Raw genomic sequence first — 23,421 nt, forward strand, 5'->3', positions numbered from 1 at the left:
GCGGTATTAACAGAAAACAGAGTTCTTTTAATGAAAAAACAGGAACGGCATAGATCCTCTTCCGACGTTGTCAATAGAACAAAAGAACGTTAGTAGAGTGCAGGATGCACCTGCCAGGCAGACTCCGACAGGATAGGACAAGGTGGAAGCAAACGAGACGATAGCTTGCTTCTGGCATGAAAAACACAAACAAGAATCTGACACCGAAAGTAGCAGGAACAGAGAGAGAAATAGAGACCTAATCAGAGGGAAAAGAGGGAACAGGTGGGGAAAGGGTGAATGAGCTAGTTAGGGGAGATGTGGAACAGCTGGAGAAGGAGAGACAGAGAAGGTAACCTAATAAGACCAGCAGAGAGAGACAGAGTGAAGAGAAAGGACAGGAACAGACATAATAAGACATGACAGTACCCCCCACTCACCGAGCGCCTCCTGGCGCACTCGAGGAGGAAACCTGGCGGCAACGGAGGAAATCATCGATCAGCGAACGGTCCAGCACGTCCCGAGAGGGAACCCAACTCCTCTCCTCAGGACCGTACCCCTCCCAATCCACTAGGTACTGATGACCACGACCCCGAGGACGCATGTCCAAAATCTTACGAACCCTGTAGATAGGTGCGCCCTCGACAAGGATGGGGGGAGGGACGAGCGGGGCGCGAAGAACGGGCTTAACACAGGAGACATGGAAGACCGGGTGAACGCGACGAAGATAGCGCGGAGAAGAAGTCGCACTGCGACAGGATTAATGACTTGAGAAATACGGAACGGACCAATGAACCGCGGGGTCAACTTGCGAGAAGCTGTCTTAAGGGGAAGGTTCTGAGTGGAGAGCCATACTCTCTGACCGCAACAATATCTAGGACTCTTGGTCCTACGCTTATTAGCGGCCCTCACAGTCTGCGCCCTATTACGGCAAAGTGCCGACCTGACCCCTTCCAGGTGCGCTCGCAACGCTGGACAAAAGCCTGAGCGGAGGGGACGCAGGACTCGGCGAGCTGAGATGAGAACAGCGGAGGCTGGTACCCGAGGCTACTCTGAAAAGGAGATAGACCGGTAGCAGACGAAGGAAGCGAGTTGTGGGCGTACTCTGCCCAGGGAGCTGTTCTGACCAAGACGCAGGGTTACGAAAAGAAAGACTGCGTAAAATGCGACCAACAGTCTGATTGGCCCGTTCGGCTTGACCGTTAGACTGGGGATGAAAGCCGGACGAGAGACTGACGGAAGCCCCAATCAAACGGCAAAACTCCCTCCAAAATTGAGACGTGAACTGCGGACCTCTGTCTGAAACGACGTCTGACGGAAGGCCATGAATTCGGAAAACATTCTCGATAATGATCTGAGCCGTCTCCTTAGCAGAAGGGAGCTTAGCGAGAGGAATGAAATGAGCCGCCTTAGAGAATCTATCGACAACCGTAAGAATAACTGTCTTCCCCGCTGATGAAGGCAGTCCGGTGATAAAATCTAAAGCGATGTGAGACCACGGTCGAGAGGGAATGGGAAGCGGTCTGAGACGGCCGGCAGGAGGAGAGTTCCCAGATTTAGTCTGCGCGCAGACCGAACAAGCGGCGACAAATCGACACGCGTCACGTTCCCGAGTGGGCCACCAGAAACGCTGGCGAATGGAAGCGAGCGTACCCCGAACGCCGGGGTGGCCGGCTAACTTGGCAGAGTGGGCCCACTGAAGAACGGCCGGACGAGTAGGAACGGGAACGAACAGAAGGTTCCTAGGACAAGCTCGCGGCGACGGAGTGTGAGCGAGTGCTTGCTTTACCTGCCTCTCAATTCCCCAGACAGTCAACCCGACAACACGCCCCTCAGGGAGAATCCCCTCGGGGTCGGTGGAGACCTCAGAAGAACTGAAGAGACGAGATAAAGCATCAGGCTTGGTGTTCTTTGAGCCCGGACGATAAGAAATAATAAACTCGAAACGAGCGAAAAACAGAGCCCAACGAGCCTGACGCGCATTAAGTCGTTTGGCTGAACGGATGTACTCAAGGTTCCTATGGTCAGTCCAAACGACAAAAGGAACGGTCGCCCCCTCCAACCACTGTCGCCATTCGCCTAGGGCTAAGCGGATGGCGAGCAGTTCGCGATTACCAACATCATAATTACGTTCTGACGGCGATAAGCGATGAGAGAAAAACGCGCAAGGATGGACCTTGCCGTCAGAGAGGGAGCGCTGAGAAAGAATGGCTCCCACGCCCACCTCTGACGCGTCAACCTCAACAACAAACTGTCTAGAGATGTCAGGTGTAACAAGAATAGGTGCGGATGTAAAACGATTCTTGAGAAGATCAAAAGCTCCCTGGGCGGAAACGGACCACTTAAAGCACGTCTTAACAGAAGTAAGGGCTGTGAGGGGAGCTGCCACCTGACCGAAATTACGGATGAAACGACGATAGAAATTCGCGGCCAAGAAAGCGCTGCAGCTCGACGCGTGACTTAGGAACGGGCCAATCAATGACAGCCTGGACCTTAGCGGGATCCATCTTAATGCCCTCAGCGGAAATAACGGAACCGAGAAAAGGGACAGAGGAGGCATGAAAAGTGCACTTCTCAGCCTTCACATAAAGACAGTTCTCCAAAAGGCGCTGGAGGACGCGTCGCACGTGCTGAACATGAATCGGGAGAGACGGTGAAAAAATCAGGATATCGTCCATGTAAACGAAAACAAAAATGTTCAGCATGTCTCTCAGGACGTCGTTAACTAGTGCCTGAAAGACAGCTGGAGCGTTAACGAGGCCGAAAGGAAGAACCCGGTATTCAAAGTGCCCTAACGGAGTGTTAAACGCCGTCTTCCACTCGTCCCCCTCCCTGATGCGCACGAGATGGTAGGCGTTACGAAGGTCCAATTTGGTGAAAAACCTGGCTCCCTGCAGGATCTCGAAGGCTGAAGACATAAGAGGAAGCGGATAACGATTCTTAACTGTTATGTCATTCAGCCCTCGATAATCCACGCATGGGCGCAGGGACCCGTCCTTCTTCTGAACAAAAAAAACCCCGCTCCGGCGGGAGAGGAGGAGGAGACTATGGTACCGGCGTCAAGCGATACAGACAAATAATCCTCGAGAGCCTTACGTTCGGGAGCCGACAGAGAGTATAATCTACCCCGGGGGAGTAGTTCCCGGAAGGAGATCAATACTACAGTCATACGACCGGTGTGGAGGGAGAGAAGTGGCCTTGGAACGACTGAACACCGTGCGCAGATCGTGATACTCCTCCGGCACCCCTGTCAAATCACCAGGCTCCTCCTGTGAAGAAGAGACAGAGGAAACAGGAGGGATAGCAGACATTAAACAGGTCACATGACAAGAAACATTCCAGGATAGGATAGTATTACAAGACCAATTAATAGAAGGGTTATGGCGCACTAGCCAGGGATGACCCAAAACAACAGGTGTAAAAGGTGAACGAAAAATTAAAAAAGAAATGGTTTCGCTATGATTACCAGAGACAGTGAGGGTTAAAGGCAGCGTCTCACGCTGAATCTTGGGGAGAGAACTACCATCTAAAGCGAACAAGGCCGTGGGCTCCCCTAACTGTCTGAGAGGAATGTCATGTTCCCGAGCCCAGGTCTCGTCCATAAAACAGCCCTCCGCCCCAGAGTCTATCAAGGCACTGCAGGAAGCAGATGAACCGGGCCAGCGGAGATGGACCGGAAAGGTAGTGCAGGATCTTGAAGGAGAGACCTGAGTAGTTGCGCTCACCAGTAGCCCTCCTCTTACTGATGAGCTCTGGCTTTTACTGGGCATGAGGTGACAAAATGACCAGCGGAGCCGCAGTAGAGACAGAGGCGGTTGGTGATTCTCCGTTCCTTCTCCTTGGCCGAGATGCGGATACCCCCAGCTGCATAGGCTCAGCATCCGAGCCGGCGGAGGAGGGTGGCAGTGATGCGGCAGGTGGCAGTGATGTGGAGAGGGGAGCAACGGAGAACGCGAACTCCTTTCCACGAGCTCGGCGACGAAGATCAAACCGTCGCTCTATGCGAATAGCGAGAGCTATTAAGGAGTCCAGACTGGAAGGAACCTCCCGGGAGAGGATCTCATCCTTAACCTCGGCGAGGAGACCCTCCAGAAAACGAGCGAGCAAAGCCGGCTCGTTCCAGTCACTAGAGGCAGCGAGAGTGCGAAACTCAATAGAATAATCCGTTATGGATCGATTCCCCTGACATAGGGAAGACAGGGCCCTGGAAGCCTCCTCCCCAAAAACAGAACGGTCAAAAACCCGTATCATCTCCTCCTTAAAGTCCTGATACTGGTTAATACACTCAGCCCTCGCCTCCCAGATTGCCGTGCCCCACTCACGCGCCCGTCCGGTAAGGAGAGAAATGACGTAGGCGATGCGGGCTGTGCTCCTGGAGTAAGTGTTGGGCTGGAGAGAGAACACCACATCACACTGAGTGAGGAATGAGCGGCACTCAGTGGGCTCCCCAGAGTAACACGGCGGGTTGTTGATCCTGGGCTCCGGAGACTCGGAAACCCTGGAAGTGGGCGGTGGATCGAGGTGGAGTTGGTGAACCTGTCTTGTGAGGTCGGAGACTTGGACGGCCAGGGTCTCAACGGCATGTCGAGCAGCAGACAATTCCTCCTCGTGTCTGCCTAGCATCGCTCCCTGGATCTCGACGGCGGAGTGAAAAGGGTCCGGAGCCGCTGGGTCCATTCTTGGTCAGATTCTTCTGTTATGTACTTGAGTGAAGACCCAAAAGCGGTTTTAACAGAAAACAGAGTTCTTTTAATGAAAAAACAGGAACGGCATAGATCCTCTTCCGACGTTGTCAATAGAACAAAAGAACGTTAGTAGAGTGCAGGATGCACCTGCCAGGCAGACTCCGACAGGATAGGACAAGGTGGAAGCAAACGAGACGATAGCTTGCTTCTGGCATGAAAAACACAAACAAGAATCTGACACCGAAAGTAGCAGGAACAGAGAGAGAAATAGAGACCTAATCAGAGGGAAAAGAGGGAACAGGTGGGGAAAGGGTGAATGAGCTAGTTAGGGGAGATGTGGAACAGCTGGAGAAGGAGAGACAGAGAAGGTAACCTAATAAGACCAGCAGAGAGAGACAGAGTGAAGAGAAAGGACAGGAACAGACATAATAAGACATGACAGTTACAGCAGCGGACAAACCATTCAATGAATTACTGACTGGTAACAATGTACAGTGCTGTTACGTTCACACAAGTGTATGTGCTCATTTATGTGTGTGTGTACATTCGTGTGTGTGTGTGTGTGCGCGTGTATGTGCTCATTTATGTGTGTGTGTACATTCGTGTGTGTGTGTGTGTGTACTTTTTGTCAAGGCCAGCACAGGTATTGAACCAGCATCTGTAGCAACACAGCTTGCACTGCTATGCTGTCTTTTAGCCCATTGCACCACCCAGGCGCTGTACAACGAGTGGCCTACAGTAATACAGTAAGAGCAAAATAATCCAACTTTTAAAGGAGGAACCACTGTAATTACACTCACCACTAGGGACTTGACCAGGATGTTCTCGATGAGCTTAAAGTCGTTGCGCTGCAGCTGCTTGCTCTTGGAGTTGGTACCCTCCATCTCCTCGTCGGCGTAGAAACGAAAGAACTGCGACTCGTCTTTGAACTCTGTCTTCTCCAGAACTGTGACAAAGAGTTGAACTGAAGATAAATGTGGTTCACTTGAATCAATCTTTAACCGGAGTCTGTGTCTGAAAAGGAACGTCACCCTGTTCCCTAGGTTGTATATATTATGGATCCCCAAGGCAGCAGCTACTCTTCCTGGGGTCTGGCAAAATTAAGGTAGTTATACAATTTAGAAAACATTCCAATACATTCATTACAAAATTCACAACACACCAGGTATGTGCCCTCAGGCCCATACTCCACTACCACATATCGACAACACTAAATCCATGTGCACGTGTGTGTATAGTGTGCGTGGTATAATGTGTGGGTATGCATGTATCTGTGCCTATGCTTGTGTTGCTTCACAGTCCCCACTGTTCTATAAAGGTATTTTTATCAGTTCATTTGTTTATTTATTCTACGGCTTGCATCAGTTACCTGATGTGGAATAGAGTTCCATGTAGTCATGGCTCCATGTCGTACTGTGCACCTCCCATAGTCTGTTCTGGACTTGGGGACTGTGAAGAGACCTCTGGTGGCATGTCTTGTGGGGTATGCATGGGTGTCTGAATGGGTGTCTGAGTTGTGTGCCAGTAGTTTAGACAGACATTGAAGATATATTTAGGATATGGCAAATATGAGTGGCAATATTTTCCGCCATTGTCCTCAGTAATTTTCCATTCAAGTTGTCAGACCCAGGTGGCTTGTCATTGTTGATAGACAACAAATTCAAAATGACATGTATAGTCTTTCATAATTCGGTCAGATATACTTGTATGTGTAGTGTAAGCATTTGTTGCTGGCATGTCAAGCCTACATTTTCTAATCTTGTCAATGAAAAAATTATTTAAGTTGCAGTAGCAATATCAGTTGGTTTTGTAAAGAATGAGCCACCGGGTTCAATGAATGTTGGAGCTGAGTTGACCTATTGTCCCCAAATGTCATTGAAGGTGCTCCAAAGCTTTTTTACTATCATTCCTTATGGAATGTACCTTTATTTCATAGTGTAGAGTCTTCTTTTTATTTAGTTTAGTCACATGATTTCTCAATTTGCAGTACGTTATCCAATCGTTTGTGCAGCCAGACTTACTTGCCATTCCTTTTGCCTCATCCCTTTCAACCATACCATTTTTCAATTCCGCATCAATCCACAGGGATTTAACAGTTTTTACAGTCATTTTCTTAATGGCTGCATGTTTACTAGTAACTGGGATAAGCAATTTAATAAATGTGTCAAGTGCAGTGTCTGGTTGCTCCTCATTATACACCATGGACCAACAAATATTCTTTACAACATATGAATCACTAAAAAACTTATTGTATGACCTCTTATAAACTATATTAGGCCCAGCCTTTGGAACTTTGGTTTTCCTAGATGGTTACTATATTGTGATCACTACATACGATTAATCTGGATACTGCTTTTAAGCACATTTCTGCAGCATTAGTAAAGATGTTATCAATGCATGTTGATGATTTCAATCTAGTGCTGTTTGTATCCTGCGCGACCCGGGCTAGCAAAATTCTGAATCATTGCTACTCTAATTCCCGCAATGCATACAAAGCCCTCCCTCGCCCTCATTTCAGCAAATCTGACCACGATTCCATTTTGTTGCTCCCAGCCTATAGACAGAAACTAAAACAGGAAACGCCCATGCTCGGGTCTGTTCAACGCTGGTCTGATTCCACACTTCAAAATTGCTTCGATCACGTGGACTGAGATATGTTCCGGATAGCATCGAACAACAACATTGATTTATACACTGATTCGGTGAGCGAGTTTATTAGCAAGTGCATCGGTGATTTTGTACCCACGGTGACTTAAAACCTTTCCCAACCAGAACCTGTGGATTGATGGCAGCATTCTCGCGAACCACTGCTTTTAATCATGGCAAGGTGACCGGAAACTGTCCACCCGCCTATGTCCGTCCATCCGTCTGACCGTCCGTCCGCACGCCACTGTCCGACCTCCTCGGTTATCAATAACGTTATAATCAAAACATAACGTTAGACATTCACAATTTCTTCCTCATAGGTGTCAGTTCGTCTGGCCGTCTGTCCACACGCCTCCGTCCATCCGCACGCCTCCGTCCGTTTGCCCGTTCAACAGCTCGCACGCCTCCGTCCGTCCGCCAGCCGACTCGCACGCCTCCGTCCGTCCGTCTGTCCGCACACACCTCTGTCCGCCTGCCCATGTCCGTCCACACGCACGCCTCCGCCCGCCAGCCAGACAGCACGCACGCCTCCCTCCGTCCCCCAGCCAGACAACACGCACACCTCCCTCCGTCCGCCAGCCAGACAGCACGCACGCCTCCGTCCACAAGCCAGACAGCACGCACGCCTCCGTCCACAAGCCAGACAGCACGCACGCCTCCGTCTGTTTGCCCGTTCAACAGATCGCACGCCTACGTCCGTCCACCAGCCAACTCGCACGCCTCCGTCCGTCCGCCAGCCAGCTCGCATGCCTCAGTCCGTCCGCACACCTCCGTCCGCCTGCCCGCGTCCGTCCGCCCGCACGCCTCCGCCAGCCAGCCAGCACGCACGCCTCCGTCTGTCCGCCAGCCAGCATGCACGCCTCCGTCAGTCCGCCAGCCAGCACGTACGCCTCCGTCCGCCAGCCAGCCAGCACGCACGCCTCCGTCCGCCAGCCAGCCAGCACGCTCGCACGCCTCCGTCCGCCAGCCAGCCAGCACGCACGCACGCCCCGTCCGCCAGCCAGCCAGCCAGCACGCTCGCACGCCTCCGTCCGCCAGCCAGCCAGCATGCACGCACGCCTCCGTCCGCCAGCCAGCCAGCATGCACGCCTCCGTCCACCAGCCAGCAGGCACGCACGCCTCCGTCCGCCAGCCAGCCAGCACGCTCGCACGCCCCCGTCCGCCAGCCAGCCAGCACGCTCGCACGCCTCCGTCCGCCAGCCAGCCAGCACGCACGCACGCCTCCGTCCGCCAGCCAGCCAGCACGCTCGCACGCCCGCCGTCCGCCAGCCAGCCAGCACGCTCGCACGCCCCCGTCCGCCAGCCAGCACGCTCACACGCCTCCGTCCGCCAGCCAGCCAGCATGCACGCACGCCTCCGTCCGCCAGCCAGCCAGCATGCACGCCTCCTTCCGCCAGCCAGCCAGCACGCTCGCACGCCTCCGTCCGCCAGCCAGCACGCACGCACGCACGCCTCCTTCCGCCAGCCAGCCAGCACGCACGCACGCCTCCGTCCGCCAGCCAGCCAGCACGCACGCACGCCTCCGTCCACCAGCCAGCCAGCACGCACGCACACACGCACGCCTCCGTCAGCCAGCCAGCCAGCACGCACACACACACACGCATGCCTCCGTCCGCCAGCCAGCCAGCACGCCTCCGTCCGCCAGCACGCACGCACGCCTCCGTCCGCCAGCCAGCCAGCACGCACGCCTCTGTCCGCCAGCCAGCACGCACGCACGCCTCCGTCCGCCAGCACGCACGCACGCTCAGTCCGCCAGCCAGCATGCACGCACGCCTCCGTCCGCCAGCCAGCACGCACGCACGCCTCCGTCCGCCAGCCAGCACGCACGCACGCCTCGGTCCGCCAGCCAGCACGCACGCACGCCTCCGTCCGCCAGCCAGCACGCAGCACGCCTCCGTCCGCCAGCCAGCACGCACGCCTCCGTCCGCCAGCCAGCACGCACGCACGCCTCCGTCCGCCAGCCAGCCAGCCAGCCAGCCAGCACGCACACCTCCGTCCGCCAGCCAGCACGCACGCCTCCGTCCGCCAGCCAGCCAGCCAGCATGCACGCCTCCGTCCGTCACGGGACATGTAGTATATTATGCTGGTTTGAGTGTGTTCGATGTTCCCGAGGAAACCAAGAACAGGAATGTCTAGCCTAGTTAAATCAGACCAGGCTATGGGATATGTTTGGGCTCTGGGAAGACGTTTAAAAGACGCTCAATGGTTCAATGCTATGACGTAGGCCATGAGTGTGGAAATGCCAAACAGCTGCATTCAGTGTATGTCTGACTGTGGTCTATGGTCGTCTGATTTGACTCAAATGTATGGATGTGGGACGACCTTCTACATTTGCAGACTGTCATAAATGGGGCAAGTCCGAATTTGCACTTAACTCCAATTTACGTGGAAGTCTCCCGTTGACATCCATGCATGATTAAGTGAAAATTCCGCCAGCCAGCCAGCACGCTCGCACGCCTCCGTCCGCCAGCCAGCCAGCACGCACACCTCCGTCCGCCAGCCAGCCAGCACGCACGCCTCCGTCCACCAGCCAGCCAGCACGCACGCACTCCCGTTGACATCCATGCATGATTAAGTGAAAATTTGCCTGAAGTGGAAGTATGGATTCGTTCCAATGTGAATAGGAAACCTTTCTAGTGCCAGTTACAGTATGAAACGGAAATATGACAATGCAATACCAGGTGTTAATTGCTTATAAGAAAACAACGTGTATGACAACTGACACCTATGAGGAAGAAATTGTGAATGTCAAATGTTATGTTTTGATTATACCATCATTGATAACCGAATCGTTTAACAAGAGGTATATTATGTTCTCTGGAAAAATATCCTGCTCAGAGAAACACTTGATCCCAAGCAGTAGAATCTTCCTACAAAAGTGGTTTTGCAGACCCAACATGCCCTTATTAATGGTAGTAAATGCATTGTAGCATGGTGTGTACAGTATATTCCCCAGTGAAGTGCAGCGTGTGTTGTCATAAATGAATTATATGAAATGATGTTATGGCCCTCTGACTATCTGCTCAGGGGAACATGAGCCTGGTGAAAAATGTACTGCAATATCCCTGGTGTATATCCTGCAGTCAGTTATAACACATGACGTTGGTGTGTGTTGTACTGACCATGGTGCATGAAGCCGTTGTTGCACAGTCCGACCCCCATTGTCACCGCTTCCTCACGTGTGGAACAATCACCCTTGGAAACAGAATGAAGCAGTCACAATTAAGAGTGTCACCTGTTTACTTGTTGTTTTCACCTCGTTGACACAGTGGGGAGCGTGTGTGTGTGTGTGTGTGTGTGTACTGTACCTGTGACAAGAGCCAGTCCACAAGTTTGCTGGCAGGCAACACAGACTTGAAGGTTTTTAAATGGTAGTCTCTATCCCTGTAAGTGAAAAGGAGATGGGCGAGTAAGGATCTGGTTTCATAAAACACACATTCAAGCAAATCAGGTGCACACAAATAATCACACTTCCAAGATAGGGTTCTAGGAATTTTTTATATGGGAAGGCCAAGGGGGACAACCAGCAAATTGTATCACAAATAGCATTGGCTTAAATACGATGCATTGTACTGAATAACGGTTTCAACTGTTTGTATATGCCCGGTAATCTATTCAAATACAGTTTAAGTCAGAAGTTTACTTAAACTAGTTTTAATGACTCCAACCTAAGTGTATCAACCACTCCACAAATCTCTTGTTAAAACTTCTTTGGGATAGGGGGCAGTATGTTCACGTCCGGATGAAAAGCTTGTCCAAAGTAAACTGCCTGCTACTCAGGCCCAGAAGCTAAGATATGTATATTATTAGTAGATTTGGATAGAAAACACTGTTTGAATGATGTCTTCAAGTATAACAGAACTTATTTGGCAGGCGAAACCCCGAGGACAAACCATTCCGAATTGTTTTTGTTGAGGTCTGTGTGTGTGTATATACAGTGCCTTGCGAAAGTATTCGGCCCCCTTGAACTTTACGACCTTTTGCCACATTTCAGGCTTCAAACATAAAGATATAAAACTGTATTTTTTTGTGAAGAATCAACAACAAGTGGGACACAATCATGAAGTGGAACGACATTTATTGGATATTTCAAACTTTTTTAACAAATCAAAAACTGAAAAATTGGGCGTGCAAAATTATTCAGCCCCTTTACTTTCAGTGCAGCAAACTCTCTCCAGAAGTTCAGTGAGGATCTCTGAATGATCCAATGTTGACCTAAATGACTAATGATGATAAATACAATCCACCTGTGTGTAATCAAGTCTCCGTATAAATGCACCTGCACTGTGATAGTCTCAGAGGTCCGTTAAAAGCGCAGAGAGCATCATGAAGAACAAGGAACACACCAGGCAGGTCCGAGATACTGTTGTGAAGAAGTTTAAAGCCAGATTTGGATACAAAAAGATTTCCCAAGCTTTAAACATCCCAAGGAGCACTGTGCAAGCAATAATATTGAAATGGAAGGAGTATCAGACCACTGCAAATCTACCAAGACCTGGCCGTCCCTCTAAACTTTCAGCTCATACAAGGAGAAGACTGATCAGTGATGCAGCCAAGAGGCCCATGATCACTCTGGATGAACTGCAGAGATCTACAGCTGAGGTGGGAGACTCTGTCCATAGGACAACAATCAGTCGTATATTGCACAAATCTGGCCTTTATGGAAGTGGCAAGAAGAAAGCCATTTCTTAAAGATATCCATAAAAAGTGTTGTTTAAAGTTTGCCACAAGCCACCTGGGAGACACACCAAACATGTGGAAGAAGGTGCTCTGGTCAGATGAAACCAAAATTGAACTTTTTGGCAACAATGCAAAACGTTATGCAAAACGTTATGTTTGGCGTAAAAGCAACACAGCTCATCACGCTGCTCATCAGCTCATCACGCTGATCAAACATGGTGGTGGCAGCATCATGGTTTTGGCCTGCTTTTCTTCAGCAGGGTATAGGGAAGATGGTTAAAATTGATGGGAAGATGGTTGGAGCCAAATACAGGACCATTCTGGAAGAAAACCTGAGTCTGCAAAACCTGAGACTGGGACGGAGATTTGTCTTCCAACAAGACAATGATCCAAAACATAAAGCAAAATCTACAATGGAATGGTTAAAAAATAAACATATCCAGGTGTTAGAATGGCCAAGTCAAAGTCCAGACCTGAATCCAATCGAGAATCTGTGGAAAGAACTGAAAACTGCTGTTCACAAATGCTCTCCATCCAACCTTACTGAGCTCGAGCTGTTTTGCAAGGAGGAATGGGAAAAAATGTCAGTCTCTCGATGTGCAAAACTGATAGAGACATACCCCAAGCGACTTACAGCTGTAATCGCAGCAAAAGGTGGCGCTACAAAGTATTAACTTAAGGGGGCTGAATAATTTTACACGCCCAATTTTTCAGTTTTTGATTTGTTAAAAAAGTTTGAAATAGCCAATAAATGTCCTTCCACTTCATGATTGTGTCCCACTTGTTGTTGATTCTTCACAAAAAAATACAGTTTTATATCTTTATGTTTGAAGCCTGAAATGAGGCAAAAGGTCGCAAAGTTCAAGGGGGCCGAATACTTTCGCAAGGCACTGTATATGCATGGATATTATTTTACTGCTCTAGGGTTGTAGTTATTGTTTGGAAAATCTTATTTACTAGTGGTGCAGGGGTCTAAGGCACTGCCTCTCAATGCTAGAGGTGTCACTACAGACACCCTGGTTCGAATCCAGGCTGTATCACAACCGGCCGTGATTGAGCGGCGCACAATTGGCCCAGAGTCGTCCGGGTTTGGCCGGTGTAGGCCGTCATTGTAAATAAGAATTTGTTCTTAACTCACTTACCTAGTTAAATAAAGGTTAAATTAAAAAAATATATATATTTATAGATATATATATATATTTTCTCTTTATGGCGATACGCAATGCAGAGAAAGCTGGAAGATGAATGATCATTTAATTACCATAGTGAATTATAATGTCTGTTTATGTGTCAATTAATCCCCAAAGGGATGGGTTGCCAATTGCCGATTTGACACAAAAATAAAATGTCTGTCATTCATTCATTGCAAATAGCACTTTTCGGTAGTGCTCAAAGCATGCCATTAAATGAGAGAAGCATTTATTTTTCAACTCGAGGGCCGGTTTTGGTTGTTAGGGGCAAGTCCTACCATCTAAACGAGGCCATTATTGTAAGAAAAAGAAATAAGCGATTCAGGAAGCACTGAAAGGATGTGGTTGGTTGGTTGTCACAAAAACGTCGACAGTGTGTTTGCTCATAAATCTCACTGTGGTGACTAAGTACAGGGTGTTTCTGCAAGGCACTACTATATGAACGATGACAAATTGACCCAAATGTAATGTTAAACGACAGTGTAGCACCCTCTATACGACCATACAACCTCGGGGTTGTGGTCAGTCGTCACACTAATCATTTTAGAAAACCTGTGTTCTTAAAACCTTGTACCTTGCCAGTCAACGGTTGGCATACTGAACTGGCAGATTCGTTTTCACTAAACTGCATTGTAAATACCAAATGGGTCCAACATTGTTACATAATGACAGGGTGACCAACATATTTCTATCAGTGTGATATTTTCCCAAACCCATTCTGTTAAGTATGAGACAGACAACCTGGCAACACCAATCAATGCCCCAGAGCAAGAGGGAGAGGCGGTGGTAGGACCGAAGCAGTGTGTGTGTGTGCGCGCGCACGATGTGTGTGTGGAAGAAGGAAGAGGGACAAGATGGACAGGGGGAAGAAGAGAGATGAGGAGAAGGAAGAAACAGAGAGTAGGCAGAGAAAGAGGTGTAGGGGGAGGCGGAGGTGGAAAGGGGAGGAGGAAGAAATGGGGGAAGAGTAGGAGGGGAGGAGGAGGGATACCTACTTGGCGACAGGGGTATACAGGCTGTGCAGACGACAGTAAAGCCTCACGCCCTACAAGAAGTAGAGAGAGAACAAGTTTTGAGTCACTGTATCCTCAACAGGCAACCCTCAAAATCAGGGGCAAAATCTAACTTCAACTTAAGTCAAATTTGACCTGGTCTTCTATTGACATCACTGCATGACTTAGTGAACATTTGACTTAAGAAGAAGTCAGGATTCCCCTTGAGAGTTCAAAAGCAGAAGCAGTGCTGTAGGATGTTGGCTAAAGACACCTGGTGGAAGTGATCGTTTGCGCAACAAAACATGAGTCAGTCAGATGTGTACAGACATCACTTAAAGCGCTCATCTCGTAACAGCTCTTGCCCTCCCCAAGTCCAACATCCCACAACTACTTTTCAGATGCCTGTTTATTTATGGCTTTGGTGCAAACAAGAACTCTTGCTGTTTTTCATCTTGATATAGTAACAGGGTTGGGGTCAATTCCATTTAAATTCAGACAATTCAATTTGACTGATTGAAATGGAATTGATACGAAGACAGATAGATACCTTTGACATGATGTCCTCCATCTCGCTCCTGGCCTTGTAGGTGCCGTCATCGTAGCGGAAACGGTAAAACACTGGCTCGTTCTTGAACTGGTGCTTGTCTGACACTTAAATGTCAAGAGAGAGAAAGAAAGAGAGAAAGAGAGAGAAAAAGACATGCTTAACATGAGCTCCTGATATATTTCATATTTTTTAGAAGGAGATACTATAATCAAGAAAGAATTCCAGACCAGAAGTGATGAACAACAACTCTATTCAATCAGAATAGGAAAAAAATTACTTTGCGCCTCAAGGTAAGACGTTTTGACTCTAGCTAGCTAGCTAGCTGGCTACACAACAAAGACCTAGCCAGCAGACTAACAAGCTAGCCAGAATAAACGAGCAGGAACAAACCTAGCAAGGGGAGTTAATACAACTACATCAAACGACAAAACTGTGTGAATAAACCAGAAAGGAGCACGGACTAACTTTAAACATATCTTCTGTTTTTTTTGTGTGTGAGGATTAGTCACTCTTTTTTATGTTTTTTTTAGCTAAATTAGAGCTAGCTAGCAACAGCAGCAGACAGACTAACAGGTTGCTATGGCAACGGGGCAGCAGGACAGAGCAGCAGCAGCAGAGTCCACAGGCACCATGTGCCCACTTCCCCTCAGCGCTGAATCCATTCTCTACCCTAAAGAGGCCAAAAATGACACATCGTGGAAAGCTTTTAAACAGAAACTACTAAAGGGGAAGCCAGAAACCCTTTTCGCAGACCTCTACAAAAACGGTGACGTGAGTAATCTCATCTTCCTCACTGACCAGCCAAATGCATGGAGCTCAGCAGTGTGCTCTCACTACCCATCCATAAAGAAAGAGAGAATCTGTAATGGGTGGAAGCTGAAAATCAAAGAGATAGACGACCCTGACAGCACCATGATAACAATCAACCTATACCAGACTGGGACTGTCATGGTGCAAGGTAACATATATGCTGTTTGAAACAGACTTTCAGACCATTAAGGAGAGAGCAGAGAGAGAGAAGGACACCACCAGTGACATGCCTTCCCACAAGACAAACTCCACCAGCACCACCTCTCTTCCCACCATAGTGGAGGACACGCCCCAGGAGAGCGACCCCCTCAGTGCAGAGCAGGCTCAGGCCCTCCTCACCACCATGGCTGCCATGAGGGATGAGTTCAGGGGGATGAGGGGGAGGTGGTCCTCCTCAACACCATGGCTGACATGAGTGATGAGTTCACTAGACTGGAGGGGGAGGTGGTCCTCAACACCATGGCTGCCATGAGGGATGAGTTCACCAGACTGGAGGGGGAGGTGGTCCTGCTCAGGGAGAGCGTGAGCAAACAGCAACCAGACAACCGCACCTTAGAGAAGCTGCTAACCAAGGTGCGGACAGAGCAGGACAGCAGCCTTGCAACACAGCTGAAAGAGGTTCAGCAAGAGAGAGACAGACTCAAGAGAGAGCTGGCTGATCTAACAAAGGAGGTAAGAGAGCTCCAAAAAGACAGGCAGAGCAGTAATAATGATCTGACCACACTAAGAGAGGAGCTGCAGGAGAGAAAGAGAACAGAGGACAGGCTGCAGGAGCAGCTAGACCACTCTATGACCTGCCCTCATACAGCAGAGGAGCCCAGCTCAACCATCCAGGTTTCCCCAGACCTGCCTGCTGCACCCCTCCTCCCCAACCCACAGAACAGCCTCCCACTGACAGTGGCACCGGCACAGACCAGCCACACCCCAGCTCCAACACCCACCAGCCCCCCCTTCTGCCCCCTCCAGTCCTGAAGAAATATTTGCTGACATCGTCATGTTGATGGACTCAAATGGGAAGTTAGTTCAGGAGAAGAAACTTTTCCCTAGACACAAAACGAGAAAGGTGTGGTGTCCAACAAAGAGTGCCATGGAGCTGCTCGATAAGGCCCATCTCGGGTTGCCAAGCCACATAACCATACACACCGGAAGCAACGACCTGCGTGCTCAGCAGAAGAGGGTGGCGACTTCACTACGGGGAGTGATCGAGAAGGCCTCCGCAATCTTTCCCAACTCAAGAATCGCGCTGTCAACCCTTCTACAGAGGAAGGACTTCCACCCTGCCACAATCCAAAGAATAAACGCCAGCCTCTCCTGGGGCTGTGACCTGTGACCCAATGTACACCTGGCCCACCATCCCACCCTCGATCTGGACTGTCTCGATGACCATGTTCACCTGTACAGGGAGACAGTCCCCATCCTTGCCAAGACTCAAGGACGTCGCTTTAAACCGCAGCCCGACCTCGCCACCCAGGAACAGAGGAGCAATCTCCACACCGCTGAGATCACCGAGACAAAACCCGGACCAGCACCCTGGACCCCCCAGCCACGACCACAGCACCACCAACCTCAATGCCCACCACAGCCAGCACAGCACAGACCCCCCAGCCCAGCTTCAGAGCCACCCAGGCGAGGCCTCCCACCCCCCTGCCCCCCACCGCAGACCCACACTTGGAGGAGCCCCAGCCCAGCAGGCAGAGCTACACACAGGCTGTGAGAGGAGCAACTGGCCCAGCCCCCACCAACCAAATGAGTGACATTAAACAAATGCGGAGTCTACTATGCTCACATGTGATAGGCCGAGGGTCATGGATGCTCACATGTGATAGGCCGAGGGTCATGGTAAGATGAGCACAAGAACTCCACCATCCTCACACTCCATCCACCCAAGTGTCATGACACAAATAATATCTTAACTGATAAACAAATCATAAGAGTTCTCTTTTTAATTGAAAAATCCTATTTTAATAGTTATTGTTTGATTGTGAGTGTTTGTCTCATTTTGAAGGTACATTTTTACATTACATGTTGGAATTTACAAGGATTGAAGTCCTCTGCTTTTGGACTAAAGAGCAGAAACCCAGACTTCCTGAAAGAAATTGATGATGTTGATATTGTAGTACTACAGGAAACATGGTGCAGAGGTGATGTTTCCACTGGCTGTCCACTAGGTTATAGGGAGATCATCATACCATCCACTAAATTAAAATGAATCAGACAGGGCAGAGACTCAGGACAGGGCAGAGACTCAGGACAGGGCAGAGACTCAGGACAGGGCAGAGACTCAGGACAGGGCAGAGACTCAGGACAGGGCAGAGACTCAGGGGGAAGGCTAATATGGTATAAATAAATCTGAACTAATTAAATCAATCGAATTGATCAAAACAGGAGAATTCTTCATCTGGTTAAAAATCAACAAGGAGGCTATCTTGACAGATAAAAACCGTTTTCCTCTGTGCCACATACATTTCCCCCCTCAGAGTCACCCTACTTCAATGAAGAGAGTTTCTCCATTCTAGAGGGGGGGAATTAGTCCCTTTCAGGCCCAAGGCAACGTACTGGTCTGTGGAGACCTGAATGCTAGAACAGCAGAAGAACAAGACACTATTATCAGTCATGGAGATAAACACCTACCAGGAAGCAACAACCATTCCCTCCCCAAATACCCCCACAGAAACAATTATGACAAAGTGAAAAAGAAAAATGGAGTACAGCTCGTGAAGCTCTGTCGAACACTGGGTCTGTACATAGTCAATGGTAGGCTGAGAGGGGACTCTTTTGGTAGGTACACCTACACCTCATCCCTTGGCAGCAGCACTGTAGACTACTTCCTCACTGACCTAAACCCAGCGTCTCTCAGAGCCTTCACAGTCAGCCCACTAACACCTCTCTCAGACCACAGTGTATCTGAGAAGAGCAGAACCCAACCATGAAGCATCACAGCCCAATAAATGACATGGTACTAGACAGACCTATAGATGGAGTGCAAACAGTACAGACATCTACCAAAAAGCAATTAGTAGCCAAAAAATACAATCTCTCCTGGAAAATGTTTTAGCCTTAACATCCTACAGCAACGAAGGTGTACATTTGGCCGTTTGGAACATAAACTTTATATTCAACAAATTAGCCTCCTTGGCTAATCTAAAGAAGCATAAGAGCAAACCAGAAATAACAGATAATGAAAAATGGTTTGATAATGATTGCAAAAATCTAAGTAATTGAGAAATATATCTATTCAGAAACACAGAGAACCAGACAACAAAAATGTACGCCTTCAATTATGGGGAAACACTGAAGCAATACAAACACACCCTGAAAACAAAAAAGAACAGCACATTAGAAAACAGCTGGATGTAATTGAGGAATCCATATAATCAAACCATTTCTAGGAGAATTGGAATAAATTAAGTAAACTTCATCAGGAGGAAATGGCAATTTGCAAACCTCTACAGCAATATAGGAAAGAGCCCAGAACAAAAAGATATTCAATAAAAATGCTTGAATCAGCAGTCAAAGACTATCAGAATCCTGTGGATACCCCAATACAGAAGAAGAATTATTGGAGAAACTATGCACTCTCCAACCCAAAAAGGCCTGTGGTGCTGATGGTATTTTAAATTCAATGATCAAATATACAGACCACAAATTCAAATCTGCTATACTCAAACTATTCAACATTATCCTCACTGCAGGTATTTTCCCCGATATTTGGAGATTGATCACACCAATCTATAAAAATAGAGACAAATTTGACCCAAATAATTAGAGGAATTTGTGTTAACAGCAACAAGGGAAAATGATCTGCCGTGTTATAAATAGCAGACTACATCATTTCCTTGATGAACACAACGTTCTGAGCAGAAGCCAGACTGGATTTCTAAAAAATGATCGTACAACAGACCACATTTACACCCTCCACACTAATTGACAAACAAGTAAACCAAAACAAAGGCAAAATCTACTCATGTTTTCTAGATATTAAAAAATCATTTGGTTCAATTTGGCACAAAGGTCTTTTTTTAATAAACTAATAGAAAGTGGTATTGGAGGGAAAACGTATGTTATTAAATCAATGTACACTAAAAACAAATGTGTGGTTAAAATTGGCAACAAGCAAACATAATTCTTCTCTCAGGGACATGGAGTGAAACAGGGCTGCCCAATAAGTCCAACACTATTTAACATCTACATTAATAAATTGGCAAAAACATTAGAAGAATCGGAAGCACCTGGTATCACCCCACACAACATTGAAATCAAGTGTCTGCTGTACGCAGATGACCTGGTGCTGCGGTCTCCCACTAAAAGAGGGGTTACAGCAGCACCTAGATCGTCTTCACAGGTTCTGTCAGACCTGGGCTCTGACCTTTAACCTAAAACAAAAACAAATATAATGATATTCCAAAGAAGATCTGGAAATCTTCGGTTCCGGGTTGGAGCGAGCGGTCGCATCTACACTTCGGTCCGCAGGAGTCACTGCTAGCTAGCTAGCCAACAGCTAGCCAATGTCTTCCGAATTGAACTTCAACAACCCGGTCAACATTCCGCCTCGCTCCACAGGTAGTATCACATTTTCATTTCACTTCATTACAGTCCAACGGTTTGATTTGTTTGATCGTAGCTAGCTAGCTACATAGCCGTCTTTGTATCTAAGACAATTGTGTAGTCTGGAGCGATTTTCTAGGTTAGCTAGCCAGCTATTGTCGTTCTTTTAACGTAACGTTACGTAATCAACACTACTAGCTAGCCAGCTAGCCCCCGAATAGCAGCACTGTAGAAACTATTACACTCGACGGAACGACTTGATTAGTGTAGTGTCAACAACGTAGCCACTGCCAGCTAGCCTACTCCAGCAGTACTGTATCATTTCAATCATTTTAGTCAATAAGATTCTTGCTACGTAAGCTTAACGTTCTGAACATTCGATAAGTGTAGTCCACTTGTCATTCCAATCTCCTTTGCATTAGCGTAGCCTCTTCTGTAGCCTGTCAACTATGTGTCTATCTATCCCTGTTCTCTCCTCTCTGCACAGACCATACAAACGCTCCACACCGCGTGGCCGCGGCCACCCTAATCTGGTGGTCCCAGCGCGCACGACCCACGTGGAGTTCCAGGTCTCCGGTAGCCTCTGGAACTGCCGATCTGCGGCCAACAAGGCAGAGTTCATCTCAGCCTATGCCTCCCTCCAGTCCCTCGACTTCTTGGCACTGACGGAAACATGGATCACCACAGACAACACTGCTACTCCTACTGCTCTCTCTTCGTCCGCCCACGTGTTCTCGCACACCCCGAGAGCTTCTGGTCAGCGGGGTGGTGGCACCGGGATCCTCATCTCTCCCAAGTGGTCATTCTCTCTCTCCCCTTACCCATCTGTCTATCGCCTCCTTTGAATTCCATGCTGTCACAGTTACCAGCCCTTTCAAGCTTAACATCCTTATCATTTATCGCCCTCCAGGTTCCCTCGGAGAGTTCATCAATGAGCTTGATGCCTTGATAAGCTCCTTTCCTGAGGACGGCTCACCTCTCACAGTCCTGGGCGACTTTAACCTCCCGACGTCTACCTTTGACTCATTCCTCTCTGCCTCCTTCTTTCCACTCCTCTCCTCTTTTGACCTCACCCTCTCACCGTCCCCCCCTACTCACAAGGCAGGCAATACGCTCGACCTCATCTTTACTAGATGCTGTTCTTCCACTAACCTCATTGCAACTCCCCTCCAAGTCTCCGACCACTACCTTGTATCCTTTTCCCTCTCGCTCTCATCCAACACTTCCCACACTGCCCCTACTCGGATGGTATCGCGCCGTCCCAACCTTCGCTCTCTCTCCCCCGCTACTCTCTCCTCTTCCATCCTATCATCTCTTCCCTCTGCTCATACCTTCTCCAACCTATCTCCTGATTCTGCCTCCTCAACCCTCCTCTCTTCCCTTTCTGCATCCTTTGACTCTCTATGTCCCCTATCCTCCAGGCCGGCTCGGTCCTCCCCTCCCGCTCCGTGGCTCGACGACTCATTGCGAGCTCACAGAACAGTGCTCCGGGCAGCCGAGCGGAAATGGAGGAAAACTCGCCTCACTGCGGACCTGGCATCCTTTCACTCCCTCCTCTCTACATTTTCCTCCTCTGTCTCTGCTGCTAAAGCCACTTTCTTCCACTCTAAATTCCAAGCATCTGCCTCTAACCCTAGGAAGCTCTTTGCCACCTTCTCCTCCCTTCTGAATCCTCCTCCCCCTCCCCCCCCTCCTCCCTCTCTGCAGATGACTTCGTCAACCATTTTGAAAAGAAGGTCGACGACATCCGATCCTCGTTTGCTAAGTCAAACAACACCGCTGGTTCTGCTCACACTGCCCTACCCTGTGCTCTGACCTCTTTCTCCCCTCTCTCTCCAGATGAAATCTCGCTTCTTGTGACGGCCGGCCGCCCAACAACCTGCCCGCTTGACCCTATCCCCTCCTCTCTTCTCCAGACCATTTCCGGAGACCTTCTCCCTTACCTCACCTCGCTCATCAACTCATCCCTGACCGCTGGCTACGTCCCTTCCGTCTTCAAGAGAGCGAGAGTTGCACCCCTTCTGAAAAAACCTACACTCGATCCCTCCGATGTCAACAACTACAGACCAGTATCCCTTCTTTCTTTTTTTTCTCCAAAACTCTTGAACGTGCCGTCCTTGGCCAGCTCTCCCGCTATCTCTCTCAGAATGACCTTCTTGATCCAAATCAGTCAGGTTTCAAGACTAGTCATTCAACTGAGACTGCTCTTCTCTGTATCACGGAGGCGCTCCGCACTGCTAAAGCTAACTCTCTCTCCTCTGCTCTCATCCTTCTAGACCTATCGGCTGCCTTCGACACTGTGAACCATCAGATCCTCCTCTCCACCCTCTCCGAGTTGGGCATCTCCGGTGCGGCCCACGCTTGGATTGCGTCCTACCTGACAGGTCGCTCCTACCAGGTGGCGTGGCGAGAATCTGTCTCCTCGCCACGCGCTCTCACCACTGGTGTCCCCCAGGGCTCTGTTCTAGGCCCTCTCCTATTCTCGCTATACACCAAGTCACTTGGCTCTGTCATAACCTCACATGGTCTCTCCTATCATTGCTATGCAGACGACACACAATTAATCTCTCCTTTCCCCCTTCTGATGACCAGGTGGCGAATCGCATCTCTGCATGTCTGGCAGACATATCAGTGTGGATGACGGATCACCACCTCAAGCTGAACCTCGGCAAGACGGAGCTGCTCTTCCTCCCGGGGAAGGACTGCCCGTTCCATGATCTCGCCATCACGGTTGACAACTCCATTGTTTCCTCCTCCCAGAGCGCTAAGAACCTTGGCGTGATCCTGGACAACACCCTGTCGTTCTCAACTAACATCAAGGCGGTGGCCCGTTCCTGTAGGTTCATGCTCTACAACATCCGCAGAGTACGCCCCTGCCTCACACAGGAAGCGGCGCAGGTCCTAATCCAGGCACTTGTCATCTCCCGTCTGGATTACTGCAACTCGCTGTTGGCTGGGCTCCCTGCCTGTGCCATTAAACCCCTACAACTCATCCAGAACGCCGCAGCCCGTCTGGTGTTCAACCTTCCCAAGTTCTCTCACGTCACCCCGCTCCTCCGCTCTCTCCACTGGCTTCCAGTTGAAGCTCGCATCCGCTACAAGACCATGGTGCTTGCCTACGGAGCTGTGAGGGGAACGGCACCGCAGTACCTCCAGGCTCTGATCAGGCCCTACACCCAAACAAGGGCACTGCGTTCATCCACCTCTGGCCTGCTCGCCTCCCTACCACTGAGGAAGTACAGTTCCCGCTCAGCCCAGTCAAAACAGTCAATCACCACCTTCCGGAGACACCTGAAACCCCACCTCTTCAAGGAATACCTAGGATAGGATAAAGCAATCCTTCT

The 23,421-nt window shown here is 49.3% G+C and overlaps 1 protein-coding gene across 4 annotated transcripts in view; it reads right to left on the reverse strand.

The window, feature by feature from the left end:
* LOC135527404 (phosphatidylinositol 3,4,5-trisphosphate-dependent Rac exchanger 1 protein-like) overlaps positions 1 to 23,421 on the reverse strand; it is a 151,586-nt gene that overhangs the window by 51,497 nt on the left and 76,668 nt on the right. For all 4 annotated transcript variants that reach the window (XM_064955932.1, XM_064955931.1, XM_064955930.1 and 1 more), the window contains exons 12-16: positions 14,723 to 14,826; positions 14,176 to 14,225; positions 10,619 to 10,694; positions 10,433 to 10,505; positions 5,465 to 5,610 (exon numbers count right to left, since the gene is read on the reverse strand). In XM_064955932.1, coding sequence (XP_064812004.1) covers positions 5,465 to 5,610; positions 10,433 to 10,505; positions 10,619 to 10,694; positions 14,176 to 14,225; positions 14,723 to 14,826 — 449 coding nt within the window. The remainder of the gene's footprint in view (positions 1 to 5,464; positions 5,611 to 10,432; positions 10,506 to 10,618; positions 10,695 to 14,175; positions 14,226 to 14,722; positions 14,827 to 23,421) is intronic.

Source organism: Oncorhynchus masou, chromosome 33 (genome assembly GCF_036934945.1).
Source record: "Oncorhynchus masou masou isolate Uvic2021 chromosome 33, UVic_Omas_1.1, whole genome shotgun sequence".
Lineage (NCBI taxonomy): Eukaryota > Metazoa > Chordata > Actinopteri > Salmoniformes > Salmonidae > Oncorhynchus > Oncorhynchus masou.